This window comes from Synchiropus splendidus, chromosome 2 (assembly GCF_027744825.2).
Source record: "Synchiropus splendidus isolate RoL2022-P1 chromosome 2, RoL_Sspl_1.0, whole genome shotgun sequence".
NCBI classification, from domain to species: Eukaryota; Metazoa; Chordata; class Actinopteri; order Syngnathiformes; family Callionymidae; genus Synchiropus; species Synchiropus splendidus.
Window position 1 is genome coordinate 33319242 of NC_071335.1, and position 24054 is coordinate 33343295.

The 24054-nt window shown below is 40.8% G+C and overlaps 2 protein-coding genes across 2 annotated transcripts in view; one reads left to right on the top strand and one right to left on the bottom strand.

The window, feature by feature from the left end:
* The window catches only part of LOC128753519 (protein kinase C alpha type-like), a 90943-nt gene extending 73363 nt beyond the window's left edge, over window positions 1-17580 (bottom strand). Inside the window, exons 1-2 of the mRNA XM_053855302.1 lie at window positions 17271-17580; window positions 10938-10969 (exon numbers count right to left, since the gene is read on the bottom strand). Coding sequence (XP_053711277.1) covers window positions 10938-10969; window positions 17271-17437 — 199 coding nt within the window. The 5' untranslated portion in view covers window positions 17438-17580. The remainder of the gene's footprint in view (window positions 1-10937; window positions 10970-17270) is intronic.
* Window positions 17581-19881: 2301 nt separating this feature from the next.
* LOC128754526 (beta-2-glycoprotein 1-like) lies at window positions 19882-23331 on the top strand. Its single transcript, XM_053857216.1, has 8 exons — window positions 19882-20003; window positions 20900-21079; window positions 21252-21348; window positions 21575-21651; window positions 21905-22090; window positions 22158-22337; window positions 22875-23072; window positions 23155-23331. The coding sequence occupies exons 1-8, from the start codon at window positions 19931-19933 to the stop codon at window positions 23232-23234; spliced, it is 1071 nt and encodes a 356-aa protein (XP_053713191.1). The 5' UTR covers window positions 19882-19930; the 3' UTR covers window positions 23235-23331.
* The last annotated feature ends 723 nt before the right edge of the window (window positions 23332-24054 follow it).

The following is a 24054-nucleotide window of genomic DNA, read 5'->3' on the forward strand; positions in this document are numbered from 1 at the left end:
AGGCGACCAGTCAGTGTATATCCCCTTCATCAATACACGTCATATGACACTGAACTTTACATTACATTCCAGTTAAATGGAACAAACAAAACCAACTAGAATCTTCACCAATAGAATTGGACACGCCATTTATGTTACAGTGAGCTGTCAAAGAAACTTATATTCAGTCCAGAGCAAAGCCATTTCTATCATGCATCCAGTGAAATGCACCCATTGTGTTGACCAACTACGTTCCTGGGAAGTTGGCAAAACGTAGTCGACAGTGCTTCTTCTGAATGACCACCAATTGTTTGATGACATTTCCACTCCACTCATGAGCCACATGCCAAATTCATTATCTTTATTTGGGGGAATACATCTTCAGAATGCACTCCAGCTACCGACTATGTCCATTCGGCATTAGGGAATAAGTTAGTCATAAGTAAGCAGTAAAAGATGAAAGAATGTCATATACAATGAAACAACATTCAGACTTGGCACGAACCACTGAGGCATGATAAAGATTCAAACACCTATACTGTGTAAACTAATAATGTACTTTATAACTCATGTTTTTGAAACAAGATCAAGAGCTACAGTTTTAGTTCCAATGGTGACATCAGGATCAGACATGACAAAAGAAAGCTGTGGTACTAAAACGTTAAAGAAGTGTGCTAAAATGTTTGAGATAATTAATATTTTGTTTTTAAGTGACATATGATAAGTAAGTAAAAAAAGAGTCCCCTTATGATTAATGGTGTTTAAGTAGATCAATTTAAAAGTGCACTCGAATGTGTGAAAAAAGGAAAACTTTGCTTTTTCAACTAAAAAATGAAAAAGTTAGACATAAAAGGCAGCTCTTTTAAACAGCCCACACTAATCTCACAAAGTGTAATCGAGACATGCAATCTAAAACGCTATCCAAATGAGGCACCATGAACTTTATTTCATTTTTTTGTTTGTTTTTGTAAGTTTGTTCGAAGCAGTTTATCCAAAGTTAAGGTACACAGATTGTATTTTTTGTTTAACTAACTTTACTACATTTTCTTCCCCATCAGGATATTTTTGAAACGGTGGTGGTGCGCCATGCTGGTTTATAAGTAGTACCCTGTACTGCTGTGACAAAAAAACGTACAAAACACCTAGTTCATTTATTGCGCAATGATTGTGTTTCAGATAGTGGGAGCGCAAACCGTCTGCAGTGCTGTGGTTCTAATGAGGAGTGAGCAAAGCTACAACGATGAAACTCATGGACTCTATGGTATGAGCCAACACGCCTTAATCTGTTGTTGAGGACCAAGTAGTGCAGCACCTGAGCCGAACATATAAGACGCGGAGCCAGAGAGACAACTCAGGACACTTTATTTTAGCTGCTGTGTTGTTTTGTTAGAATGACCTCTAATTTGTTATTGTACTTAATGACTGACTGACTTTATTATAAAATACTGCTGTATTCACAGATAATGTTTGTCAATAAAACAAGTTTCAACTCAAAAAACCTCGGCCGAGCAGCTTCAGTCCACCGCCAACACAATCTCCCAATGACAAAGTAGCCTTAAAAAAAAAAAACTGGATCCAAACAGGGATCGCTCCCAAAATTGAAATATTTGTTCCACGTTCCAAATCGCACCTGGGTTATTCTGGTACATTTAATAGGTCTGTGAACTCTGAGCACCCAAAATCTCCACAACGAGCTTCTCAATTCAAGCCAGTGAAAAGAAGCCGGAGCGTGAAATCACTTAATCCAGGATAATTTGATGACCTGTGAAAATGTTCCGTAAAGGGTTTTCATCAATGGGGTTTGTTGGCACACGGTCAACACCCCACGATTGTTCCTGTGCTTCCAATTAGCGCAAGAAGCATTTTAGCAGACAAAGGGAGGGTTTTGTTTTTTTGTCTAATCAATTTCCTAGCCAACCGGATTCTCTTTTAGGATTAGGATGCTTATGAAATCTGAGACTAGATTGCTGTATCTGCTTTGCTGAGCCATTAGCTGAAGTTATCAAATTAAGTGTTGTCTTTGGGTCTGTGACAGAGTGAACAATATACATATCGAAATAAAAAAAAAACAATCTTCCACACTCATTACAGCCAACAATACAGTTTATAAAGTCTAAAAGAACTATCTAACAGAACATACTAACTGTGAGATACAAAGTCACCAAGCCACAAACATCCTCTTTGAATCAAGTCTGTTATGTCATTTATTGCACAGGTATACATGCAGAGGCTGCACCATGAACTTTGTTTAAACAAACCAACCAAGTATGCACAGCTAAAGCCACAATGGAGTGCCTTCCACAACAGATGTTTACATTCCAGCCTCAGTGGCAGAACAACTTAAAACCCATCCACATGTATGTGCATTTAGGTTTGTAGGTCAGCCGCTGTGTCCAGCTCTACTTGATGTCGCAATGAAGCAGAGCAATACTGCAAAATAGCCAATAAAGAATAACATAAGCTTTCAAACATCATACCAATGCGGGGGAGCCTATAGAATTTAATACTTTATCTGGCCAGATGTGCGCAATCTGGCACAGTTTTAATGACATAAAGAAAAGTGCTGTGAAGTGGTGCGGCCAGGATTAGAGACGTAAGTAAGTAAGCGTCTTAGCATAAAGTATGTTTATTCAAGTAATAACCAACTCAAAGCATAATACATAATACACATAGCCGCAGCAAACAAGCCGGTCAGAAGCGCAACTTACAGTTGTTTTTAAACCTGATGTGCTCCTAATTGTTCACACGCCGTCACGGCAGAATGACTTCCCTGTCTGACCGGCGATGCCAAAGACTGTCTGCAATGCAGAGCTAACAGAGTTATGGGCTAACGTGATGTTTCACTGCAAGCCTTCATTGACACTGGTGGAGAATCAAGATGCAGCCCATTGTTTAATAGTTGGCTTAAAACGAAATGTTGCTCCAAATAAAAGCGCTCTAAAAGGTGAACATTTAAAAGGATTATTACCCTTATGAAACAGAGATAATAAATGCTAAAGATCTGTCTGGTAACTCCTAAAACTAAACTAAAATGTGGCAAAAGTTGGTAAATCAGTAACTGCATGCAAACCTTAACTCAATACAAGCCAGATAAAGTTGGCATTGTTTTCCAGGGTAGCAAACTGTGGTAGCAGAAATTTGCAAACTAGTGTCAAAATATATGCAAAATTGAAATTGTTACCTTTTTTTTTAAAACACAAAGTATTTTCTGACATATCACCTACACCCTTGGTCTAAATAACAGATTAATCGCATACAAACTTTCTTTCATGGGGAACATATTTGGAGCACCAATTCCTAGTGCACAACATTATACAATGTCATCTCAGAACCAAAGCATCCACGATGACAGAGTCTAAAAGAGATTGTGCCGATGGACTAAACATTTAAACACCTGCAAGAGAGAAGCACAAGAATATTTTGTTAAATGGAATCCCACCTCTACTTCTCTCCTAAGAAGCCAAGATGGGTAAGAGGGAGAGGAATTTTACGGAGCGTTTTTAAACTGCATCCATTGAATAGCATATGGCTTAAATGACAATATTGGTGTGTTGAATGGATCAGAAGTAACAAAATCAATCATGCCATTGTTTTACAAGCCGATTCCTCACTTGTTACCTCATGTATACACTGTTTTGTCTGATTCGTCATGTCAACCAAACCACGTTGCGCTGTCCTTACTGTGTTAAAGAGTTAAAATAGTTGTGAACTTACATATGATGGTCATTCAGTCTGTAAGTACACAAAAGTACAGTATGTTGACATTTATACACAAAGCTTTTGACCATCTAAACGTTCTCAACAAAGAATTCACTTTCCATTTCCACTTTCCAACACGCAATTGTAGCATAGCATGGTCTCTTTTTCTTTTCAAATCTGACTCCTGGGTCTTGTTAATAAAGGAATGACAACATATCCCTCACATTGATTGACCCCCTTCTCTTAGGTCTGCACGAGCCTTTCAATATTACTGGATGAATCATATTAATTAAAGGTCATTTTGATCCATCCTGTCACTATGGATCCACAGACATATAAACCACTGCCACCGATCAATGAGGACAGCCACGGTCGGTAGAATCTGGGCCTCTGGGGATTTCTCTAGATTACCAGCTGGTGATGAAATGCTGGCAAGCCGGTAAACTGATCAACCAAATCAACCAAGATGAGGAACAGAAAGTTACGAAACACTTCAACAGTCAATCGCAGTATAGCTACAATTGCTTGCTACATATAAACGCTGCCGTTCAGTCGATGTAAATTGATCCAGAAGTGGAGGAAGGGATTGTTGCTGTACAAATGACTCCCATGAATCCTAGTAAGCTTCCTTAAATCCAGAGAGCAAATAACACAGCAACAGGTGGCCCCATTCACAAAAAATGGAACAACAAGCTCTGTGACTAATTCATTCAAACAACAGTGACTGTCAAGCTTCCATTTGGTAACATGCAACACTGCTCCTCACATCAAAACACGATCAGCATCCAGCTGACAAAAATGTGAACACAAAGACTCAGAAGGAACCAAACACAATTCATTTCCTAATGCAAAGACTTCACATTTTCAGGTTCACATTCCACTGTGTCGACTGACTCCCTCACACTTTCTCACACACACACACACACACACACACACACACACACACACACACACACACACACACACACACACACACACACACACACACACACACACACACACACACACACACACACACACACACACACACACACACACACACACACACACACACACACAGGACAGTCTTGCTCAAGGGCACCTCGACACACACACCGGTCACACCATGTAGCAAACTGTGTTATGCCACCTTCTACCTCAACACAACCGCAAAACTTTATTTCACAGACTGAACATTTCCCGCTTAAATTGCTGACTTTTCATCCATTTGAACGAAATAGGGAGTTGTGCTGGAGTATATAATTTATACTTGGATTGACTTGACTTGGATTTTCCACCACCTCAATGTGCCAATAAAAATGGTTTACAATAGTAAATTCACTGTCATTTCACAAAAAGTTAATTTTCCTAAAAACTAAGCCACAAGTGATTTATTTTAAGGAAACAAAAATCTAAACAGTCGCTCCAGCCCATCCACTGTTGTCATGGGAGAACAGCAGGCCAATTTTGTGAAATTAGCATAAGCTGTTTTCTTCTTAAGCAATCACTTTAAGTGTCTTGGAACATTCCAGCGGCTTTGAAAGCCACATTTATTGATCTCCTCCATATCCTTGTTCCAAGGCAGCTGCCATCTGTTCACAGTTCCAGGGCCAATTCTCAACATTTTAAATGGGCCCCAATGATAGTCCTGCGCAGTAGTGAATACCTTACAGTGGTTTGTGTGATAATTCAATAAACCTACCCCAAACTTTATTGGTTCTGTGAGAGAATAGAACTAATGACATCTGCACCAGAACAGAAAGTACTATAAATGTTTTGTCTCAAGAATATTCCTGCGAGAAACAACTTTGAAAAATAGGGAAACGGAAATGAGAGTAACAACGAAATGATTTCCCTCATCATAAGGCACCTGGTTGCCTTGTTACATTAATAACGCAACCACAGAATTTGGAAGTTGTGATTTGGAAGTGAGTGAATAAACATAATCCCATTTGTGTATTCCTTTTTTTCTGACATAGACGGCAAGATACAAGACAAAAACCGAGGCAAAATACATTACTTTAAACCCAGCCTTCACTAGGGCCGTCGTCTGCCCACATGAATTCAAAGTGTAATCAGTGAAACAGCTGGAACACGGACAGAAATCCCTGCTGGGATTGCTTGCTACTACCCCGACCAGGATTCACATCAAACTGTGAAACAGATTGCAGCAATAGTATAGCAGCATTCAGCAGTTCTACGAAAGAGAGTTTGCCTTTTTAATCATTCAAGAAGTTTTCAATGGCAAGACAGCAAAGTTTGCACCACATACATCGCTGCTTCTTATAAAGGTTAAGTATGTAATGACAAGCAACAAACAAAAGTGTAACGTAAAATGTGGCCAGTGTTGTCACACAAGCTCTTTCAAAGCCCTTATTTATCATGTAGCTGAGAGCGAAACTGAGAAACAATACTTGAACACCGAAGAGAACCAGAAAAGCTGCAGAGTTGAACTAGATTGCAACAACTATTACTACTATTTGCATCACATAGGTTCTCATTTAACCTCTGTATGCTTAGGCCTAAGGGAAGAAACTGGAGTGCACATAAGAAATGTAAACAATGAGTAAGAAAGCATCCTAACTCCTCACAAACCATGTTCACTGAACACAGTGAAAAATCTCCGTCAGAATCCGAGCACACGCCCTGTTTACACGAAGGCCAAAGCACTATCCACTGTGCTGTACACTTTCTTCGACACGTCAAGTACTTTTACCTAGTTTTAAGCAGTCAAATCATGTGCGACTGTCAAACATTGTTTCTTTAAATGTCATCCCGGATTTTAGAAAAAGAGTATTCTATCCTAGATAGTGTATCAATATCCAGTGTGAGTTTCGTAGCCTTGGTGTGGTCATATAATTGTGGAACAGACACAAAACAAAGTCTGTGTTAGCATGACTAAGCAATTTTATCTCAGATCCCGATTTATTAAAAAAATTATAAAAATAATGAATAATAAAATCATAGTTCCATTGCTGTCAGAGCAGTTATTTAAGCGACGATCTTACATTTTATCAGGGATTACCAGAGGACATAAGAATCATAATCACGTTTAGGTGTCATGTCAACTGTGACATGTTAGAAACACCATCCAGTCATTAAGATGTTTGCAGTTGCAGAACTTGTATAACATGTTTGTCCAGAGACAAACTGGGTTACGTAATCTCCACAGAGAGAGCAAATTCATAGCATGTCCATGGCAGTGCATGTCAGAGCATCCCCTCGAGGGACAGATCAGCGACTGAAAATAAATAACTTTTGAACAGCCCCTTCTACAATTGCTTAAGATCCGAAACGTTTCCATCGTTGTGATGATAAAACAATGTATTAAAATAAATAAATAAATAAATAAACACAGACACTTAAACAACATTGCAGCACTGAGTGTCCATTCACAGTGTGCAATGCTGTGGAGATTCTTTTCAAACAGCATTAGGGGGCGCTCAGAGTTGACCAATTGTACATCATCCCACACGTAAATAGAAAAAATTAAAGGCACATTTCCTGAAACACAATGGAGGGAAGAAGTATCATTCACTTTTCGCCACAGTTTTCAGAAAAAAATTCAGTGCACATCCAGGCTGAATGGTGCAAACAGGAAACAGAATATTATTTGCCATAGGGACTCGCTATAAACTATCAAGTCTTGCAAGGCTGGGTTTACCACAAGATCACCGCTGCGTTTGTATTCAGTAGAAGTCGCACAGTGGTGATGCATTTTTCAGACTACACCTTTGAGCAGCATCATGCAGTTTTAAAAACAAGTTCTTAGAGGATCAAGTCAATGGGGCCCATTTAAACCCAACATTAGATGGCACTTATACATTCCAAATCCATTTCCTCATGATAGTCAAAGAGGTGAATCTGCGGCGTGGTGAACTACAAGCAAAACTGCAGAAAAAAGAAGAAGAAAAACACACGTCTTGTCTGACAGCTGCCAGCCCAGAAATACTTCTCTCACCTTGTCCGTTCGGCATTATTAACCAAAGCATTTATTTATTTGACCCCATTTGCAAGGGAAGACAAGGGACTTGGAATAAAAACAAAGGCAGCACACAAAGACAACAGTGATAAATAAATCAGCGCAAGCCGCAGGGTGGTCTTCAGACTTTATTACTCAGACCAACGTTTTGATCACAGAGACAAGATTTCAGGTCCAAAACTACACAGCAAAAGCCCCATAATCTGTTCAAAAAATATATATGTTACAGGAAAAAGTGTATCAAAAGGACACTTGATGGTTTTTGATAGGAATAACGGGTTGATGGGAAAAAGTAATGCAACACATCTGAACGTTAATTTTGGCACTTAATAAATAATAAATAACAGCTGGTGCCTCAACATAAAAAAACAAGTTCAGTTGACTCTTACTGGGCATCACTGTTTCTTTTCTTTTCTTTGGGGGTCACTTTGAATTGGGCATTTAGTTCATCCATTTGTGTTTCTGGCAGACTTCTTGTTAATGAACTGTACGCAAGATTAGTTTGCTAAGTGGGAGACTGGCTCTTTCAGGGGTAGGGGTAGTAGGCATTTAAGAGAAATGTTCCGTCCACATGGACACTTTGGGAGTTTGCCTTTCCATAGAATGTCAACAAAGGCAAACACGGTTGAGATAGTGGCGGATCCGTACGAGGATATTCAAAGGCCAACACAAACAATACTGCAAAAAAGCCCACAAAGCTCTTGTCTATGAAGTGGGCACAGCATGGAGAAAGAATTCACATTTTCTCAGCCTGGCCTTCTCAGAATGAAGTTGTTCTCTGCAAATAGTTAATCAACCATCAAAAGGATGTTTCTTTTTTTCCTGTTTCTCAATTCTAGATTACTAAAAGGACTTGGGTGGAAATGAACAATCCCCCCTCTACGTATTTCTAAGTATTTCCCACACATCAAGAAATTCTAATCACATGTGAAAATGAATATAAAAAACCCAGACCAGATACATCTACATTTTGTTAAAGAAAATGAAACTGAAACCAACTCTAGCTGGAACTGTCTTTGTTTCGATATAATAGTTCACTTGTTTGACTGGTAATCTTAAAATAATTTGATGCTTTATGTGTACGCTGAGAACAGTTTTCTTAAAAGACATTATGAGTGAGTCACTCAAACATCACACATTCCTCTTATAGGTCAAAAATGAGGGACGTGATCTCTTGGCTGCCAGAACATTCTACCAGAGTACCAGAATGATATTTACTGACATTCACTATGGAAAACATTGAAATAAAAGGCAATTCAAGATTACATCATTTTCAGTCTCATGGTAAATTCCATTCTATCTGACATTCAGGTGCCAGAAGTCATTTTCAGTCTAGTTAACAACTGGTAGTGTAATGCTGCCTGCCTGCTGCGAGGCCCTGTACCACAGGGGATGCACACGACTCCAACTGAAGTGGGTGAAAGGTTGCGTGGTTGTCAAGACAAAAAGTAAGGGGTTCTTGATATAATGTTCAGTTTTTAGGAGAAGACCTCCACTGTTTTTTCTGCATAAAAGATAGCAACCATAATAATTTGACCAGAATGCCACTGTTTAGGGTTTTTCCATTTGGTACCACCAGGCCTTTAAGAAATTCGAGGGCAAACAATGGAGAAAAACCATGGAGAAAACATGGTGATCAACATGCACATTTAATTTGGAGGCTTGGGCAAACCCATCTCTGACACCACTTATAGACTAGTTAAAGCAGCATATAAATATTCACAACCAACAGAAAAATATGTCATCTGTTGTCAGTTGTGTTCAAATCAGATGGGTTACATGAAAGCAACTTAGTGAATCGGAATGACAAATCAGGTGTGATGTGACACCCAACATCGCAGCTGAAGGAAGCCAAAGTCTTGAAACATGAGTCCAGTGCGACTGCCAAACTGTTCACTCTGCAGATACAATCTAGGAAAGTGACGGCCGATAAGCTTGTTTATACACACAATGTTGATGTAGTCCTCACTTCCATCTTGTGTTTCAAGTTCTTTTTTTATTACAATACAATTAAGTTAGATATTACACATCCGTTTTCATCGCACATGGCAAAAGTTATCTCTCCATGAGCACTGCTAAATCCATAATGCAGCGAAGCTACTTCTCAAATAAAACCTCTGGTCTGGTTAATCCACAGACAATGGGGAACTAGAAGCACAAAAGGTTAAAAGGTTGAAAGTACTTTGCATCATTTTATAGAATAATCCCAAACATTCCTCTGAAATACATGAGAGCCCAGATGAGTTGGGATCACATTAAAAAAAGACATGACTGGGTTTAAAGGGAACTTCATTGTAGCGAATTTATGTTTCACTGCTGTCCCATTATGCATTTATTGCGAAAAATACAAATTAATACATCACCTCTAAGCTTACAGTAGTCAACCTGCACTTGGTCTGTGGTACACTCTGTGCTATTGATAGAAAGGGGACAAGTATGGGGATGAAAATTAAATGTCAATCTTGTTACGGAAATGCCACTCAACAGTATATCACTTTGCCATTTTCATGATGGTACTGAAAGGCTCAGCCTCTCAGCTTGAGCAGCAAACCTTCATTTTATAGGAGCTTAAGATGAATAATTAATCACTTTGACAGGTATCACAAAGCGCGTAGGTCTTTTACTCACAATGGCTTCAAACAAGTCGTCTTGGATAAGGGCATCATTATTTATTAAACAACGTCTTGGCACGAAAAGATGAGGGATAAGACCACTTTTTCATTGGCCACAAAGGAAGTGGTCTATACAAATCTTTTGACTTTTATTGCTCCAAAACATCCCACTAGAGGTCATCTACATCTGCACATGTTTCAGCCTATTAGGATGTTAAGTATTTCACTCCCTCAGGAGGAATGCAGTGAACCATTCAGATCAAACAGCTTGGATGACAAAGTGTTTATTCCAAGTTACACAACAGAGACAGGAAGAAAAGTCCAGAGAGAGCACCTGCTGATCAGTTATAGATTAGTTTAGGTTATAAAGCTTTATGTCCTTGAATCTACAGTTCAACTATGTCAGCATTTGAATGGCACCTTCTGTTTGGTCGTTGAACTAGCGTTCAAGAATGTTCCTCTAAATATGAAGGAGCACGTTCAAAACACTGACCAGAGATGTATGTGTTTTTAGCTAAATAATACCAAACGAAATTTTCATTCATCGATTGCATTTTTTCACAGCATTTATTGCCATTGTCATGACATTACCTGTCAAACTGTTGTGCAACACAATACATAGTAAAGAAAATTAGAGCACAGCGACTACACAACAGTACAGTTACAGTCACATGTTGATCTCCTACCTTGGCACTGAAATCCTTGCTTTCCAAATCCCCTGCGAAGAAGAAAATATTATAAATTAATAGGCTACATTTGACAAACTTACATTTATGATGGAAATTGTGACTTTAGCAACCTGTGGTATGAAAAAACTTGATGACTGATTTCATTTAAGCCTCTTGAGAAATGTCTCCTTGATCAAATCCCTGAAACCTTTCATTGGTCTTCAAGAGAAAAAAAACTCTACCATGGATGCCTATTTTGAATTTCAAGAATTGAGAGACAACAAGGTAGATTACATTTTGAATCTCAATTCATCACACTAAAACTGAGTCAACTAGCAATTAATGGCAAATGTGTGTTCTAAATATAACCTAAAGGAAGATTAAAACAGCACAAGCGTGGGCAGTAATGCTATGCTTTTAACATGTTTGTGAACCTTTCAGACCCTCACAGGTTATGCTAAAGAATATTCTTGACAGTATCTGTTATGTCGGGCTGTTGTGGTCAACAAATCTCTGTATTGCTGTTCAGTCCAGTATGTGCTTGAAGGACCACGGAGAAAAGTGTAATTTAAAGTGAAACTAGATCGGGACCCTTTCTTCAGTGATTTGGGAGCCAGGTTCAGTTCTGACATTGGCCATAAGGGTTGCTGGTGTAGTGCTAGTGTAATGTTGCACTACATTGCAACATAAATGTTTAGGTGATAAAAAAAATATTGATAGTCTGAAAAGTATTGATACGCAAACGCTGCATCTGGATACGACTCCACCCACCAAACGCACTGACAGTAACAGGGACCCTGGTCATCATGACAAATTCCAGGAGGTTAGCAAAGCTCCCGTTCAACATTTACCTGACTGTATTGAACTGATAATTCAAACATGTTGTCTTCTGGCTTTCTCCCAGAAAAGGCTGAAGCAGAGACTAATAAGTCACAACCAACTCGACCACTGCTGTTTGGAAAACAAGGTCAATAAGATCCAAAGTCCTCTGAAGCTTTGAAAATAAACAAATATTTACTTAGAATTTACAAGCACGTGGAGCATGTGATTGTCTTGTTTACTGTTTTCCTTTTTGCGTCTCTCATTATTTGAATGTTTAATTTTACCTTTAGTTCTGTTTTGAGTAAATAATAATGCTGATGCCTTCTCAAGTGTTCTTTTCACCTTTCATCATGAAACATCAAACACTGATTTGAAAGCCATAAGTCTAGTTGCTCACACACATATACACACCACCAAAACGCTCACAGATTATTTAGGCAAATCCTTATTAATAACGTTGACAATGTAGCATTATCTTTCAGCAGGTGACATGGCAGGAAGTGAAGCTTCAGCGCTGACACTCAGCTACACAGTCGTACCGTAGCACTGCATGGAAACCTGGCCCTGGCTCAACAGTGGCTCTTCTCTACCTTTCTTGTTCTCTCCTGCCATTGTGTAGCTATTTCACATCTTCACGAAACAATACTGAACATTCTTCTTCCATAAAAAGCCATTCTACAGATGTGTACCAGATGTTGGTTAGAATGTGTTCCGTCTTTCAGGTTTTCTTACATGACCAGTAGAGCAGCTCTCTCTGCTATCACAGGTTCTCACCACACAGAAACAGAGCCATAAGGTCAACAACTTTACTTCACCACCAGAGACGGAGATAAGAGTCTGGGAGCAGAGGTCACTCCTTGTCTACACTTCTTCAACACTTCCTCTTCCAAGAGGTTTACACTTAAATCAGGAATGTCGGATGTCCTCCGTCTTCTCTCGTCCACTCTCACTATCATGTCTCTGTTATTCGGAGGACCTGTTTGATCAAAGGAGACGGGCCAACAAAGACTTGCTACTCCGCAACAAATTCAAAATCTTCATCACAGCCATAGTCCTGGCTTCGGTGGGTTTTTAAACATAGGAAAAAGAGGGAAAAAAAGACAAAAAAACAAACTGGATTTTTCAACTTTCGAAGATGGTAAGGACTCTGAAATGGCGTAAATAAGCCAACCGAGATGATGAATCTTAACTTTGAGTTACTTGCCATATTAAAAACATTCATTCCTGAACTTTTATTATTCAGTAAAACTGCCAATAGATAAGAGCATGTCTAGGCGTTTTGGCAGGAGTGAGCAGCCTGGTGGTATTCTCACTCACACCGGCAGTCACAGCGTGGTTGTGAGTGAGACTTGTCTAGAAAAAAAAGTGAAACCACACTCCTAAACTAGCTGTCTAACTCGAATGAAATCATTTTCCAACTCATTTTCTAACCTAATAAAAATTCAATAACTGTGCTGCAACATTGCCCTCTGTTTTCAAAGTAACCACACATTACTGAAACAGCGACCATTTAGAACATCTGTACACTTTGTCTCATGTCCTGCTTTCAGGAACGGTTGCCATTTTTCATTGGCACCAACCGTGAGGAGTTATTGTACTGAGAAGCCTGCATATCCCATGGACCATGAGGCGAGGCCACAGTGGTTTGAGTGCTGTGTGTTTGCTGCAGAAGTGCTCTAGGGTAGGTGAGTGTAAAGCCCTGGTTCTCTTCTTTCAAACTGTTTTCTACAATGAATAAACTTTTGAGGAGTTTTAAATGTGTGTGTCAGATCAAGTTGCTAGTTAGGCGATATTGGGTAATTTAGTTTAGTTTAGGCCTCAGATGTAAGCATGCCGGATGTGGCACGGGAGCCGCCAATCTTCAACAATCTCAACTGCCCCGTTCTTCTAAAACCCTCCTAACTATCCCAATGAGATAGACTAGATAAGGGCTATCAGCCAAACTATTTCTTCGGAAGGAAAGGTGGCGGTCAGAGAAATGGTCAGGGAGCGGACAGACATGAGAGGCATGGTTAGTCAGACACTGCACATGCAGCAGTATTAGCAAAAGCGGCCAGCCTTCACAGGGAACCCAAAAATTGGGAGCTGTACTTGAGAGAGTACTTTACTGACTAATGTTTGCACAAGTTTTTGTTTTGTTCTGATTCTCAATTTTGCCAGGCCCTCACGATCACAGCCAGGTTTAAGCCCAACACAACACCTTCTATGCTCAAAGCAACCTTCTCTTCTGGACTAAATAAAAGGTGGACAACCAGTGGTGATCGTTTCTGAAGAGTTTACTACTCAATACTTTGACAAAAAAGATCCATCATGCTGGCCAATGTTAGCAAATGAGTGCAGTGGAACGGTAACTATGTCAACAAATATTTCAGCTGTTTATGAGTATGATTTGTGAGGCAGTTAAAAAATGGATATGGGCGGATGATCCATTCACACACTGGACATTCATACAGTTTTTCCAGCCACTGAGTGCGTCATCCATGTTCGGCCTCTCTAACCGGTTGATATTCTTCTCTAACACTTAGCTGATGAGAGGAGCAGAAGGCGAAGAGAGCAGAGGATATGTAGAGCGAGTGTAAATGAGTGAAATTGAGAACTGAGAGCAATCACTGATGATCCAGTGCAAAGAGGTGCATGTGACCACGGGAGGCCGAATATTCATATTTTCAGGACTGTGAGAGGAAAATAGAACCCCGCAGAGAGAGCTGCAGTTCTGCAGGCAAGTCTACACGACACTGAGGATGGGTTCTATTGTGAACAGATAAGGGCACGGCCTGACTTTACAGACTCCACAAAAACGCTACTTTCTTGGTTGAAATTCAAGGACATTCTTTCCGCTTATTTCAATCTCAATATAAAAAAAAGATACACAATACAGGACTGGCATTTGTGACCACGACTCAGGACAAGACATGTTTCTCTGATATTATCTATTTTTCGCTGTTGTTAATTTAGGTTTACTGTGAAGGCCACACTGAGATGGAGTCGGTTCCGTCCACACAAGTTCTGTGTCAGAGAAATCAGGTCCAATAAGAGAATGCTACTTTCTCATATCCGGCCGGTCCACAACTAAAAGGTTGTGCTTTTGTTTCTTTACATGCATGTGTCATGACATCTTGTGTTTCCTTCCTACAAGAGCATAAACCGGTGACATGAACAGGTCTGGCATGTGAACTGCATTGTTTCTGTTTCGAGCATTCCTTGTGGCTTTGTCCAGACTCCTGAAACGGTTCCATTAATTTGTATATTATATTTTCAGTTTTTGAAAATAGCAAAACACAGGAACAGATAAGATGCACTTTTATGGGCAAGGCCAAAGAACCTTCGACAGGTCTCCATGCTTTCCTGGCTTGTACTCATGCACTGATTTTTTTGGGGGCCGATACCTATTGGCGATATTTTTGAAACTCCCAACACACCAACAGCGATTTTTACTGACTGTCTTTTCTTTTTTTCACAACTAAAATTTCACTTTTTTTAAACTTAATTACACAGACCATTCAAATATTACTTTACAACGCTGTATAGAAAACATAAGTAACAAAAGAAAGCGCTTTTCGTGTTTAATTGAAAAACGGTTTCATATAAGCTAAATAACTTTAATTCCCTTTTCAATGTACAGATCAAACCCACAGTGTAAACTTCACTCATCACTTTTTAAACAGCATAATTCTGCCTTTTTCTCAGACAGACTGCTCCTCTTTACATCGACATGTCCGGGGAACAAGTGTCTGGGGTTGAGGGGGACTATTAGTTGCTGAAAGCTCTGGTCATGACAACAAACACGTCTTCTCTTCCAAAACAATAAACTCCATTAGCCTTGGTTTCGCTAGCCACTGGTTTAATACTCCTTTTTTAGCCTCTTGGTAGCACTTGAATTCAGTGCAGTGATTTGAGCCCAAGTGCCTTGTTTTACTGCTGAAGTAGCATTTGAAAGAAGGAAAAAAGGTGAAAGAAGTCGACAATGCGACTTAACCAATGAATTTGCAGCCACCTCTACAATAAAATTCAATGACAAAAACGGAAAATAAACTGAGCGGTGGCAGAGTACATCTGTGGGGAAGTAACCATAACTTATACTTTTGTATCAACCTTACAAGAGTCATTGTTACATTGTCGCACACTGAAAGATGGATGAATGTGACTTAGTAGGAAATACCAAAGTTATGACAAACTTGGGGATTTTATTGAACATCTTATGTAAGTTCATTTGTGTTTCTCCATGCCCTGGGACCTACTGGAGGAACAGTTTTTTTTTCTCCTTAAATCACAGCCAAAGATTGCTATCCGGTTGTGCCAGGACGGGTTTAGCAGAAGCCTCTGCTGAGGAGAGTAATGTTTGGGATTGGTATCAGGTAGTAGGTCACAGGCCAAGCTGTAAAACTGCCAGGCTCATGAGCTATGGCAGAGATCACGCTGTCAGTGACAGTGAAGGACTGAATGTGAACTAACAGTATGTGGCTTTACTACTCACAATTCTGAGTCAAATGAGTCATACTGAGTGTCAACAGACTTCCTTACGTAAACACTGTCATAGATCACCATCACGATGACACAGTTGAAGCGTCGCCATGTTTTCCACAGAAACCAAAAACTTCGTCAAGAGAAATGGAGCCAGGAGTGGAAAAACAGGTCTGCAACTCTCTCCACTGCCGCATGTGTTTGACATTAAAAACAGGTGGATGGCTTTCAGATGGAAATGGTTTCGTGGCACTGAAGGTAACCTTAATAAACCTTGCAGTGGTCTGAGTATAAACCATCAGTTTCAGATGGTCCTCCAGAAGAAACGCTTTGGTTTAAAGGAAGGAAGATTCCTCACTCATTTCTGAAGGACACCCCACGATGAGTTGAATTACGGTGACGCAGGGAGGACTTCACTCCCTGCCCCCAAGATCACTTGTAAACTTAAAAACCTGCTGAGAGTGGAATGTTTCACAAGACGGTAAAACAGAAACACAATAGTGAGTTGGCTGTTGGCTGCATCATGTCTACGTGTTGGAGAGTGTTCTCATCACCGGAGACAAAATAAAAGACAGTCTGTTCTCCGTAGGCTTGAGCGTGATTCCTTCCCCTAAACATACTTGAAGATTCCATCAGCTGTAGGACCTATCCAGGGTGCCCCATGCCTGCCCCCCCAGGCAGGTGGGACAGGCTTCTCATAAAGGGGTTGTGCAAAGAGAAATGAATGGATGAGTCCTCTGGAAGAGTTTACTGAATACTCTACCAGAGAAAAACAATTACAATTCCTGGAAACTGTCTCACATTCTTCCGTCGTTACTGCTCCATTCAATTGACTGAGGGTGTTTGCCAAGTAGAAAAACAGTGACTGACTCCTCCCATACGGAACTGTTGTGGCTACATTCTAAGTGAAGCAAAACGTGATGAATACGAAATAAAGCAGTGATTATTTTGGAAGCCAGAGCGGAGTGGAAAGTTGTGTAACAGCGTGGAGCAGCGTGTTCTCAACTTCTCTTGCTGTGCAACAGGCAGCAGCAGCAGCAGTCGGTGGGTGGTGGTCGGTGTTCTTACCAGATGAAGTCCGTGCAGTGGCTGCAGAAAGTCGGCTGCTTGAAGAACCGGGCCGTGAACTTGTGGTTCTTCACTTCGTGGACGTTCTTTTGCCTCAAAGCGCCTTTGCGAGCAAACCTGTTGGCAACGTCCCCGTCTGGCGAATCGATCAAAGAAACATCTGCCATGCTTTAATTCTACTACAACGCGTCCTTCACAGGCTGCTTGGGTGTCTGTGGGCGTTTTCCAGTCGTCCGTGTGTCGGGGCGGCGGTCCACGGCGGAGACACTGTACTCACTGGCGTAGGGCTTCCCCCTGTCTGTGGACTCCACTGACAGCTCCAAGCACCGTCAATGTCCGCGGTCCAACTCGTGGCTCACTTCCGCTAAGGCTTCAAAATAAAAGTTGCTCGCTCTGTTTTTAATTTAACTCTCAAAATTCTCTCTCTCAAATTACAACATTTTGTAGCAAATTAATTGCCTTTGGACAGTTTTCCTTTGTGTTCTTGTTTACCATTAAACACCACTATCACGTTCTCTCTACATTCACAATATCATCAGCAAACATCATGGCCTTCCAAACCTCCATTGCTTCTTGCATGTTAATAAAAGAATTAAACTAGACACACTGGAAAGCTGGTGACATTAATACGAGAGAGAGAGAGAAATAAACAGAGATTTTGTTTTCCAAACACACTTTATTTACATTTTAGTTATATGTGACAATATGCATGAAGTGTGGAGTACAATTGTGGAATAAGGTCCCAATAATATCAAGAAAAATGCTTAATGCAGGTCATGATTTCTGATATTGCACGAGAGAGAGAGAGAGACAGTGTATCTGTCTGGAAATAGAACACAATAGAAAAGAAAATTTAAGTGCATTCCACAGCACAGTATATGATGTGATTATATTCGGAAACACAATTATATTAAAATGCTATTGATAGTTATCATTTTTGTCACCAATATTTTCAATGATTAACTGACTGAAACTAACCTTGGCCTCCCTCAACTCAACAGGGATTTTACTATTATTATGTCATGAAACAACTTTTGTTCGTCGGTCACCTGTTAAATTTGTGTCAAAAACGCGAATGAATCTGCAGCCTTATTTGTGAATCTTGTGATCCTATTCTAGAATTTCTTTATAGTTTCAATTTTAGTTTCAGAATGATTCAGAATTGTCACAATGAGTCCGGGTTCCTGAAATGAAATAATGTTTGTTTGTTTTTTTGTTCTTTTCTTTTCTCCAGTCTAATGATTAATTACCATAACCTTGTTGTCCTCATGCAAAGTTTGATTTTGAATCGTTTCTTATTTGTAATTTTAAGTTAAGGGCACTTAGTAGTAGCTAATGTATTTATTTTGAAATCACTTCCTGGTTGTTGTGGTTTGTTTACTTTCGCGTGTATTGGCTTCGCTTCCTCGTTCTCCGTCTGATGTCACTGGTCTGTGGGTGAGAAGGACCCAGCCCCTGTCCCGGGTGAGAAAACCAGGACACAGGCGCCAGCCAGTGGCCAGGCCGAGTATCACTATTGGGAACATGCACGAGAGCAGGGAAGATTCTGTTGGACTGCAATATAATAATGGTTATAACCCACAGAGAAAAACAGAACGGGATTTGATCAGGGGAAAGTAAAACACTATCTAAGTCCGCATCTAAGGACCCAGAGACGTGCAGGTCGGATCAGAGCCGACCCTTCTCATCCTGGTCATGGACTGTTTGTTCCTCTTCCCTCTGGCAGGAGGCTACGGTCCATCCAGACCAGAACCTCCCGTCACAGGAACAGCTTCTTCCCCTCGTCAGACTGTTGAATTCATTATTTTATTTTATTTTATTTTTTCTGTCAGCAGTTAATTCCAAAACACGTTCCTAGTTGATTCTGTTTCTGATGGATGGAACACTTCTTGTTTGTTCTAATGTAACAACGATAGTCGATTCAGAAGTATTTTTAAACAGTATTTTAGAAAGATGGCCTGGTTATTTTAAAAGTATCTTGTTAGCCAGGAAACAGTGGACACTGGTCTATGATAAATGATATAATAATGTTTTGCTTCACTGCTGCACAGGCAGTGTGCCTGGAGGACAACTGTGATTTCAGCTTGTCAGAACATTTTAGGTCTTCAGCAGAGAAGCTGTGCATAAAACATAGTTTATTCTATCCAACAATTCAGCTCATGCGATGTCTAGTTTGTCTCCAGTATGAAAACAACGGATCCTGGACAAGGAAAATCTGGATGTGAATGATACCAGAGTTTCACGTTCAGCCGTGTGAAAGGTCACAAGCAGCTTGAGGTCCACAGAGCTCAGCAGGTATCAGAGACTTTGTGGAGAGTAAAAGTCCACAATCATAATCAATTTCTGACAGTAAAATGTCATTACACACTTATATTCATAGCTAGACATTGACTAATGATACAGTCAAATCTCGCCATGACCCTTCAAGGAGTTGACATGGACGCGAGCACCCGTCTGCAATGATATTATGAGCCCATATATTCTGCTGTGACTTGTCAGCAGCAGCCTGATGGTGTTGAACTTTTGGTAAATAGAGCAACTATGATCTTTGCACCAAATCAATACTGTTTCAGTCAGACTCCTGATTGGATGATTCCCCGAGCAGATCATTATTTATCTGGCTTCAGTACTGAGGGCAGTGTGGAGACTTCACTTTCAACATGACACCGTTGAAACTGGCTTTGCTGCTCATAAGCCAAGTGGCTTTGTACGGGAGCGTGACATCCAAGAAAGGTAAAGAAGAGGGCCGCTTTCCTTTCCTTTTCCTTTGCTGCTGTCTTGGCATCGAGTTTAAAAGCGAATGTAATTCTATCAGAACAGGTATGTGAGGTAATGGTTAGCGCAGAAAGATCACAGGTTGGATTCCAGCTTGAGGCCACTTGTGGAGTGAACTTGTGGTCCTTTTGCATAACTCTAGTTTTATTGGAATAACTTCACATTCCGTCAGCATAAAATATGCTGACCCCTGTAATCCTCTGAAATATTGGATTTCTTCAATGCTAGTGATTGAAAAAAAGTCATTCAACTGTCCCAGAAACTTAAATTATACTGAACTAAATACGGAAATATCTTTCAATGTTTTCATGTTTATTTTATTTCTGTATTATGGTGCTCCTATCTCCTGTTTATTGGATTAATGGAAAGACAAATTTAAACACATCTATGATGTAATGGAGACTAATATGAAATAGCTTTATTTTAATAATTTAATAAGTGGTGGGACACGATTACATAACCAATATGGTTAATCAATATCTAAAAATAATTCATCACAATTTAATATTTGGCACAAGAACAATCAAATTTAAGTTGAATCTGCAAACATTTATTCTGCTTCTATCCTGAAAATTTCTTTCCATCAATCTCATTTACTCTTTTTCATCATGGATGGATCACGTTGTAACAGGGTGCTGCTGGGTTTATAGGCCCAAGAAATGTTCTCTGGTAAAGAAAGATTGTGCGTGAATTAATCTACCAAACCTACATTTTCAAATGAATCCAAATAAACACGCCAAATCCTCAGGACTGAAACAAATACAAAACAAGCCAGTAATTTTCATTTATGCGCATCACAAAAGAGTAAAAAGTGAAGTCTTTTTGACAGTCTACATTTTTCTCTCTGTCTCCAGTGTGTGGTCGCCCTCCTATCACAGATGGCATCGATGAGGTGAGACTGAAGCGAGTGTATGAGGTCGGGGAGGAGGTGACCCTCACATGTGAACAGGGGTACCTCCCCTCCACCACAACACCTAGGAGGATCACTTGCACCGGCACAGGAGACTGGACAGCATCAGACCTGCTCTGCACACGTCAGTATTAGCTCCAAAAAAATAAGGTTTTGATTATTGTTATACTTGTCCAAAGGCAGTCTGATAAACAATTCATCTCTCTGGTGCGAGGATGTTGGTGCTACTTGATGCTTGACATGTTTAATTTAATATCTTGTGATACTAGAAGTGAATTGTTTTATCTTCACCTCAGCAAAAATGTGTGCCATCCCTCGACCCCTGCAGCCCTTAGCAATGGGGAGGACGGAAGCCCCCTTCAAGAGCATTCTCAATTTCACCTGTGATGACGGGTAAGAAGCAAGAAAAGCAAAACACGATGTTCAATGCCAATATTTATTTATTTGTTTTTTCACTGTGCTATATGCACCAAGGTTTGTTTCACCAGTGGTGTCAGATAAGTGAGCGTGGATGAACCACCAAGGCTGTGCAGAGTTTTTTTTTTTGAAAGCAGACTCCCAGTAAGAGCCTGACAGAAACAGGAAATGTCGTGATTTAATGTCCGTAATGTCTTTTCAGATATGTAATGCAAGGAGCCAATGAAAGTCATTGCCAACATGATGGAACTTGGAGTCACACCCCGCCGCTCTGCAAAGGTAGTCAGAAGTGATTTGAGGTTTCATTGAATTAGTTGTTCAAGTCCAAAGATTTCAGAGACAGTGCCATCTAGTGGCATCTGAAAATCAGGACACTGTTTCATGACACCTCATCTACCCCACTATACTGTGTCATGAAACCGAGCCATTACTAGCAGTGCAGTTTAAAACTCAACAATAACTATGTTAAGGTTAGAAGGATGTTAAGAATGGGCCTCGGACTAAATTACCGCTATGATTCTGCCTGCTAAAGCTGTGAACTGTCCGCTGCCGGTGCCCCCAAGAGATGGAAAAATAACCCATGACAAGACAGTCACCGGAAGCCACACTATTTATGGGCAAAGCTGGACGTACGAATGCAACCCACCAAAGGCCCCGAGCTTCGAAAGAGGATCCTGCAGGGCCGATGGAACTGTACCTGAGCCTCCAGTCTGCCGAGGTCAGCCGGTTTCATTTTCCCGCACCATTGAAATGTACCGGTGAATGATGTCAGATCAACATTGCAGAGGTGAGCTGTCCAATCCCAACAAACATTCCAAATGGATTCATTACCTTTGCGGTGATGAGAACGCACAGCTACAAGGAGACGGTGAAGTATGGCTGCAACGAGAACTACGTTCTGGATGGGGAGGCTGAAAGGTTGTGCACAAACACAGGAAATTGGTCTGCTCCACCGGTCTGCAGAGGTGAATACATCAAGACTCTGTAACTGTAGAGCAGGACATTACCAGGGCGAACAATAGAGGAATGATTTCATTGTTGAACAAAGGGGAAGAAAGGCTAGTCAGGCTGACCGAGACATTCTCCCTCTCATGGGATTGGTACGCACCCCACAGTTAGGGCTTGTGATTTGAGGGACAGCAGCATGAAAATAGTCATGGTAAAACAAACCTAAAAATAAATTTGTCAGTTGGGGTGGACTGACAAGCCGTGTTGGATATTTTATTCCTGTAGTCAAGACCATGACAAGACCGAATCAAGACCACCGCATATACAGACCAATGAGGGGGTGAGATCAAAGTCAATACAAAATACATAGTTATAGTCTGACAGTCATATAGAAAGGCACTTTTATTCCTTACTGCAAAATAAACAGTGGTCATTTTTCCAAAATAAATCAAGGAATGAAATGCTTATCGCAGGAACTGGCTTGTTGTCTGTTCTGTTTGGTCTGGTTCAAAGTTGATATAGTGATCACTGAAATCACGGTCATTCCCCCTCAGCACCCTGCAAGGTCAACATCAAACGTGGTCGGATTTTCTACAACTCTAAGAAGCTCTGGATCGCAGACTTGAAACCCAACAGAGTTCTTCATGGGGAACATGTGGTCTTCTACTGCATGAACAAAGAAGACAGGTGTGGCTATCCTGTGGCCAGCACATGCCAAGATGGGACTCTGCCCATCCCACAATGCTTTGAAGGTGAGTGCTAAAAACGGTTGAGAACGCTGAGGTTTTCCAGGTCTATTTTTTCCATATTACTTTTTTTCTTTTTCTTTTTCAGAACCTGGAAAAGTGGAGTACACCCTGAGACCTAAATCCCTTCCATCAGAGATTGCGATGTGTCAGTCGACCGCCGTATAAAAACTCTTCATGCACCCTGGATCTGCTATCGATTGACTCAATTCAAATGTTGTGAATTTTCTGTGACTGTGAAAGTAATAAAGGAAGTTAAACTATCTAAGAAGGTACTGTCGCATACATTTTGATGAACAATCTTACTGAATGTATTTAAGATGGTGGCGACGACATCCCAGAAGCAACATGGTTCACTGAGTCCCACAGTTGTTAGTAAAAGCAAATGTCAGCGAGCTGGTGAAGCAACAGCCAAATCTTGATGCTCACATTTCAGTTAAATGAGGAAGACATGGGCGTAAACCTGATTCAAATCGAATACTCAGCAGAATCCAAATTTGAAACATCAGTTCCTTGTTCTTATGCCGCGCAGTCTTGGAGGGTCTGGGGTCTGGGAGGAGTTCGGAGAGGCCATGGAGGAGGACTATTGGTCAGCCTCGAAGAAATTCTGGCAAACCGTCCGTCTCCTCAGAAGGGGGAAGCAGTGCCTCACCACTACTGTTTACAGTGCGGGGGAGAGACTGCTGACCTCGACTGGTGATATTGTCGGGCGGTGGAAAGAATACTTCGAGGGTCTCCTCAATCCCGCCGTCACGTCTTCCATCCAGGAAGTGGGGACTGAGGACTGAGACGACTCTCTCATCACCCGGGCCGAAGTCACCGAGGTTGTTCGTAAGCTCCTCGGTGGTAGGGCCCCGGGGGTGGACGAGATCCATCCTGAGTATCTGAAATCCCTGGATGTTGTAGGGCTGTCGTGGCTGACACGTCTCTGCAACATCGCGTGGCAGTCGAGGACAGTGCCTCTGGATTGGCAGACCGGGGTGGTGGT

Bases quoted from the DNA above. Each gene is read 5' to 3' on its own strand.
- LOC128754526 (XM_053857216.1), top strand. From the start codon at position 19,931: ATGACACCGTTGAAACTGGCTTTGCTGCTCATAAGCCAAGTGGCTTTG. The intron at 21,080-21,251 runs GTCAGTATTAGC...TCTTCACCTCAG, and splicing joins ATCAGACCTGCTCTGCACAC to CAAAAATGTGTGCCATCCCT. The intron at 23,073-23,154 runs GTGAGTGCTAAA...TTTCTTTTTCAG, and splicing joins CATCCCACAATGCTTTGAAG to AACCTGGAAAAGTGGAGTAC.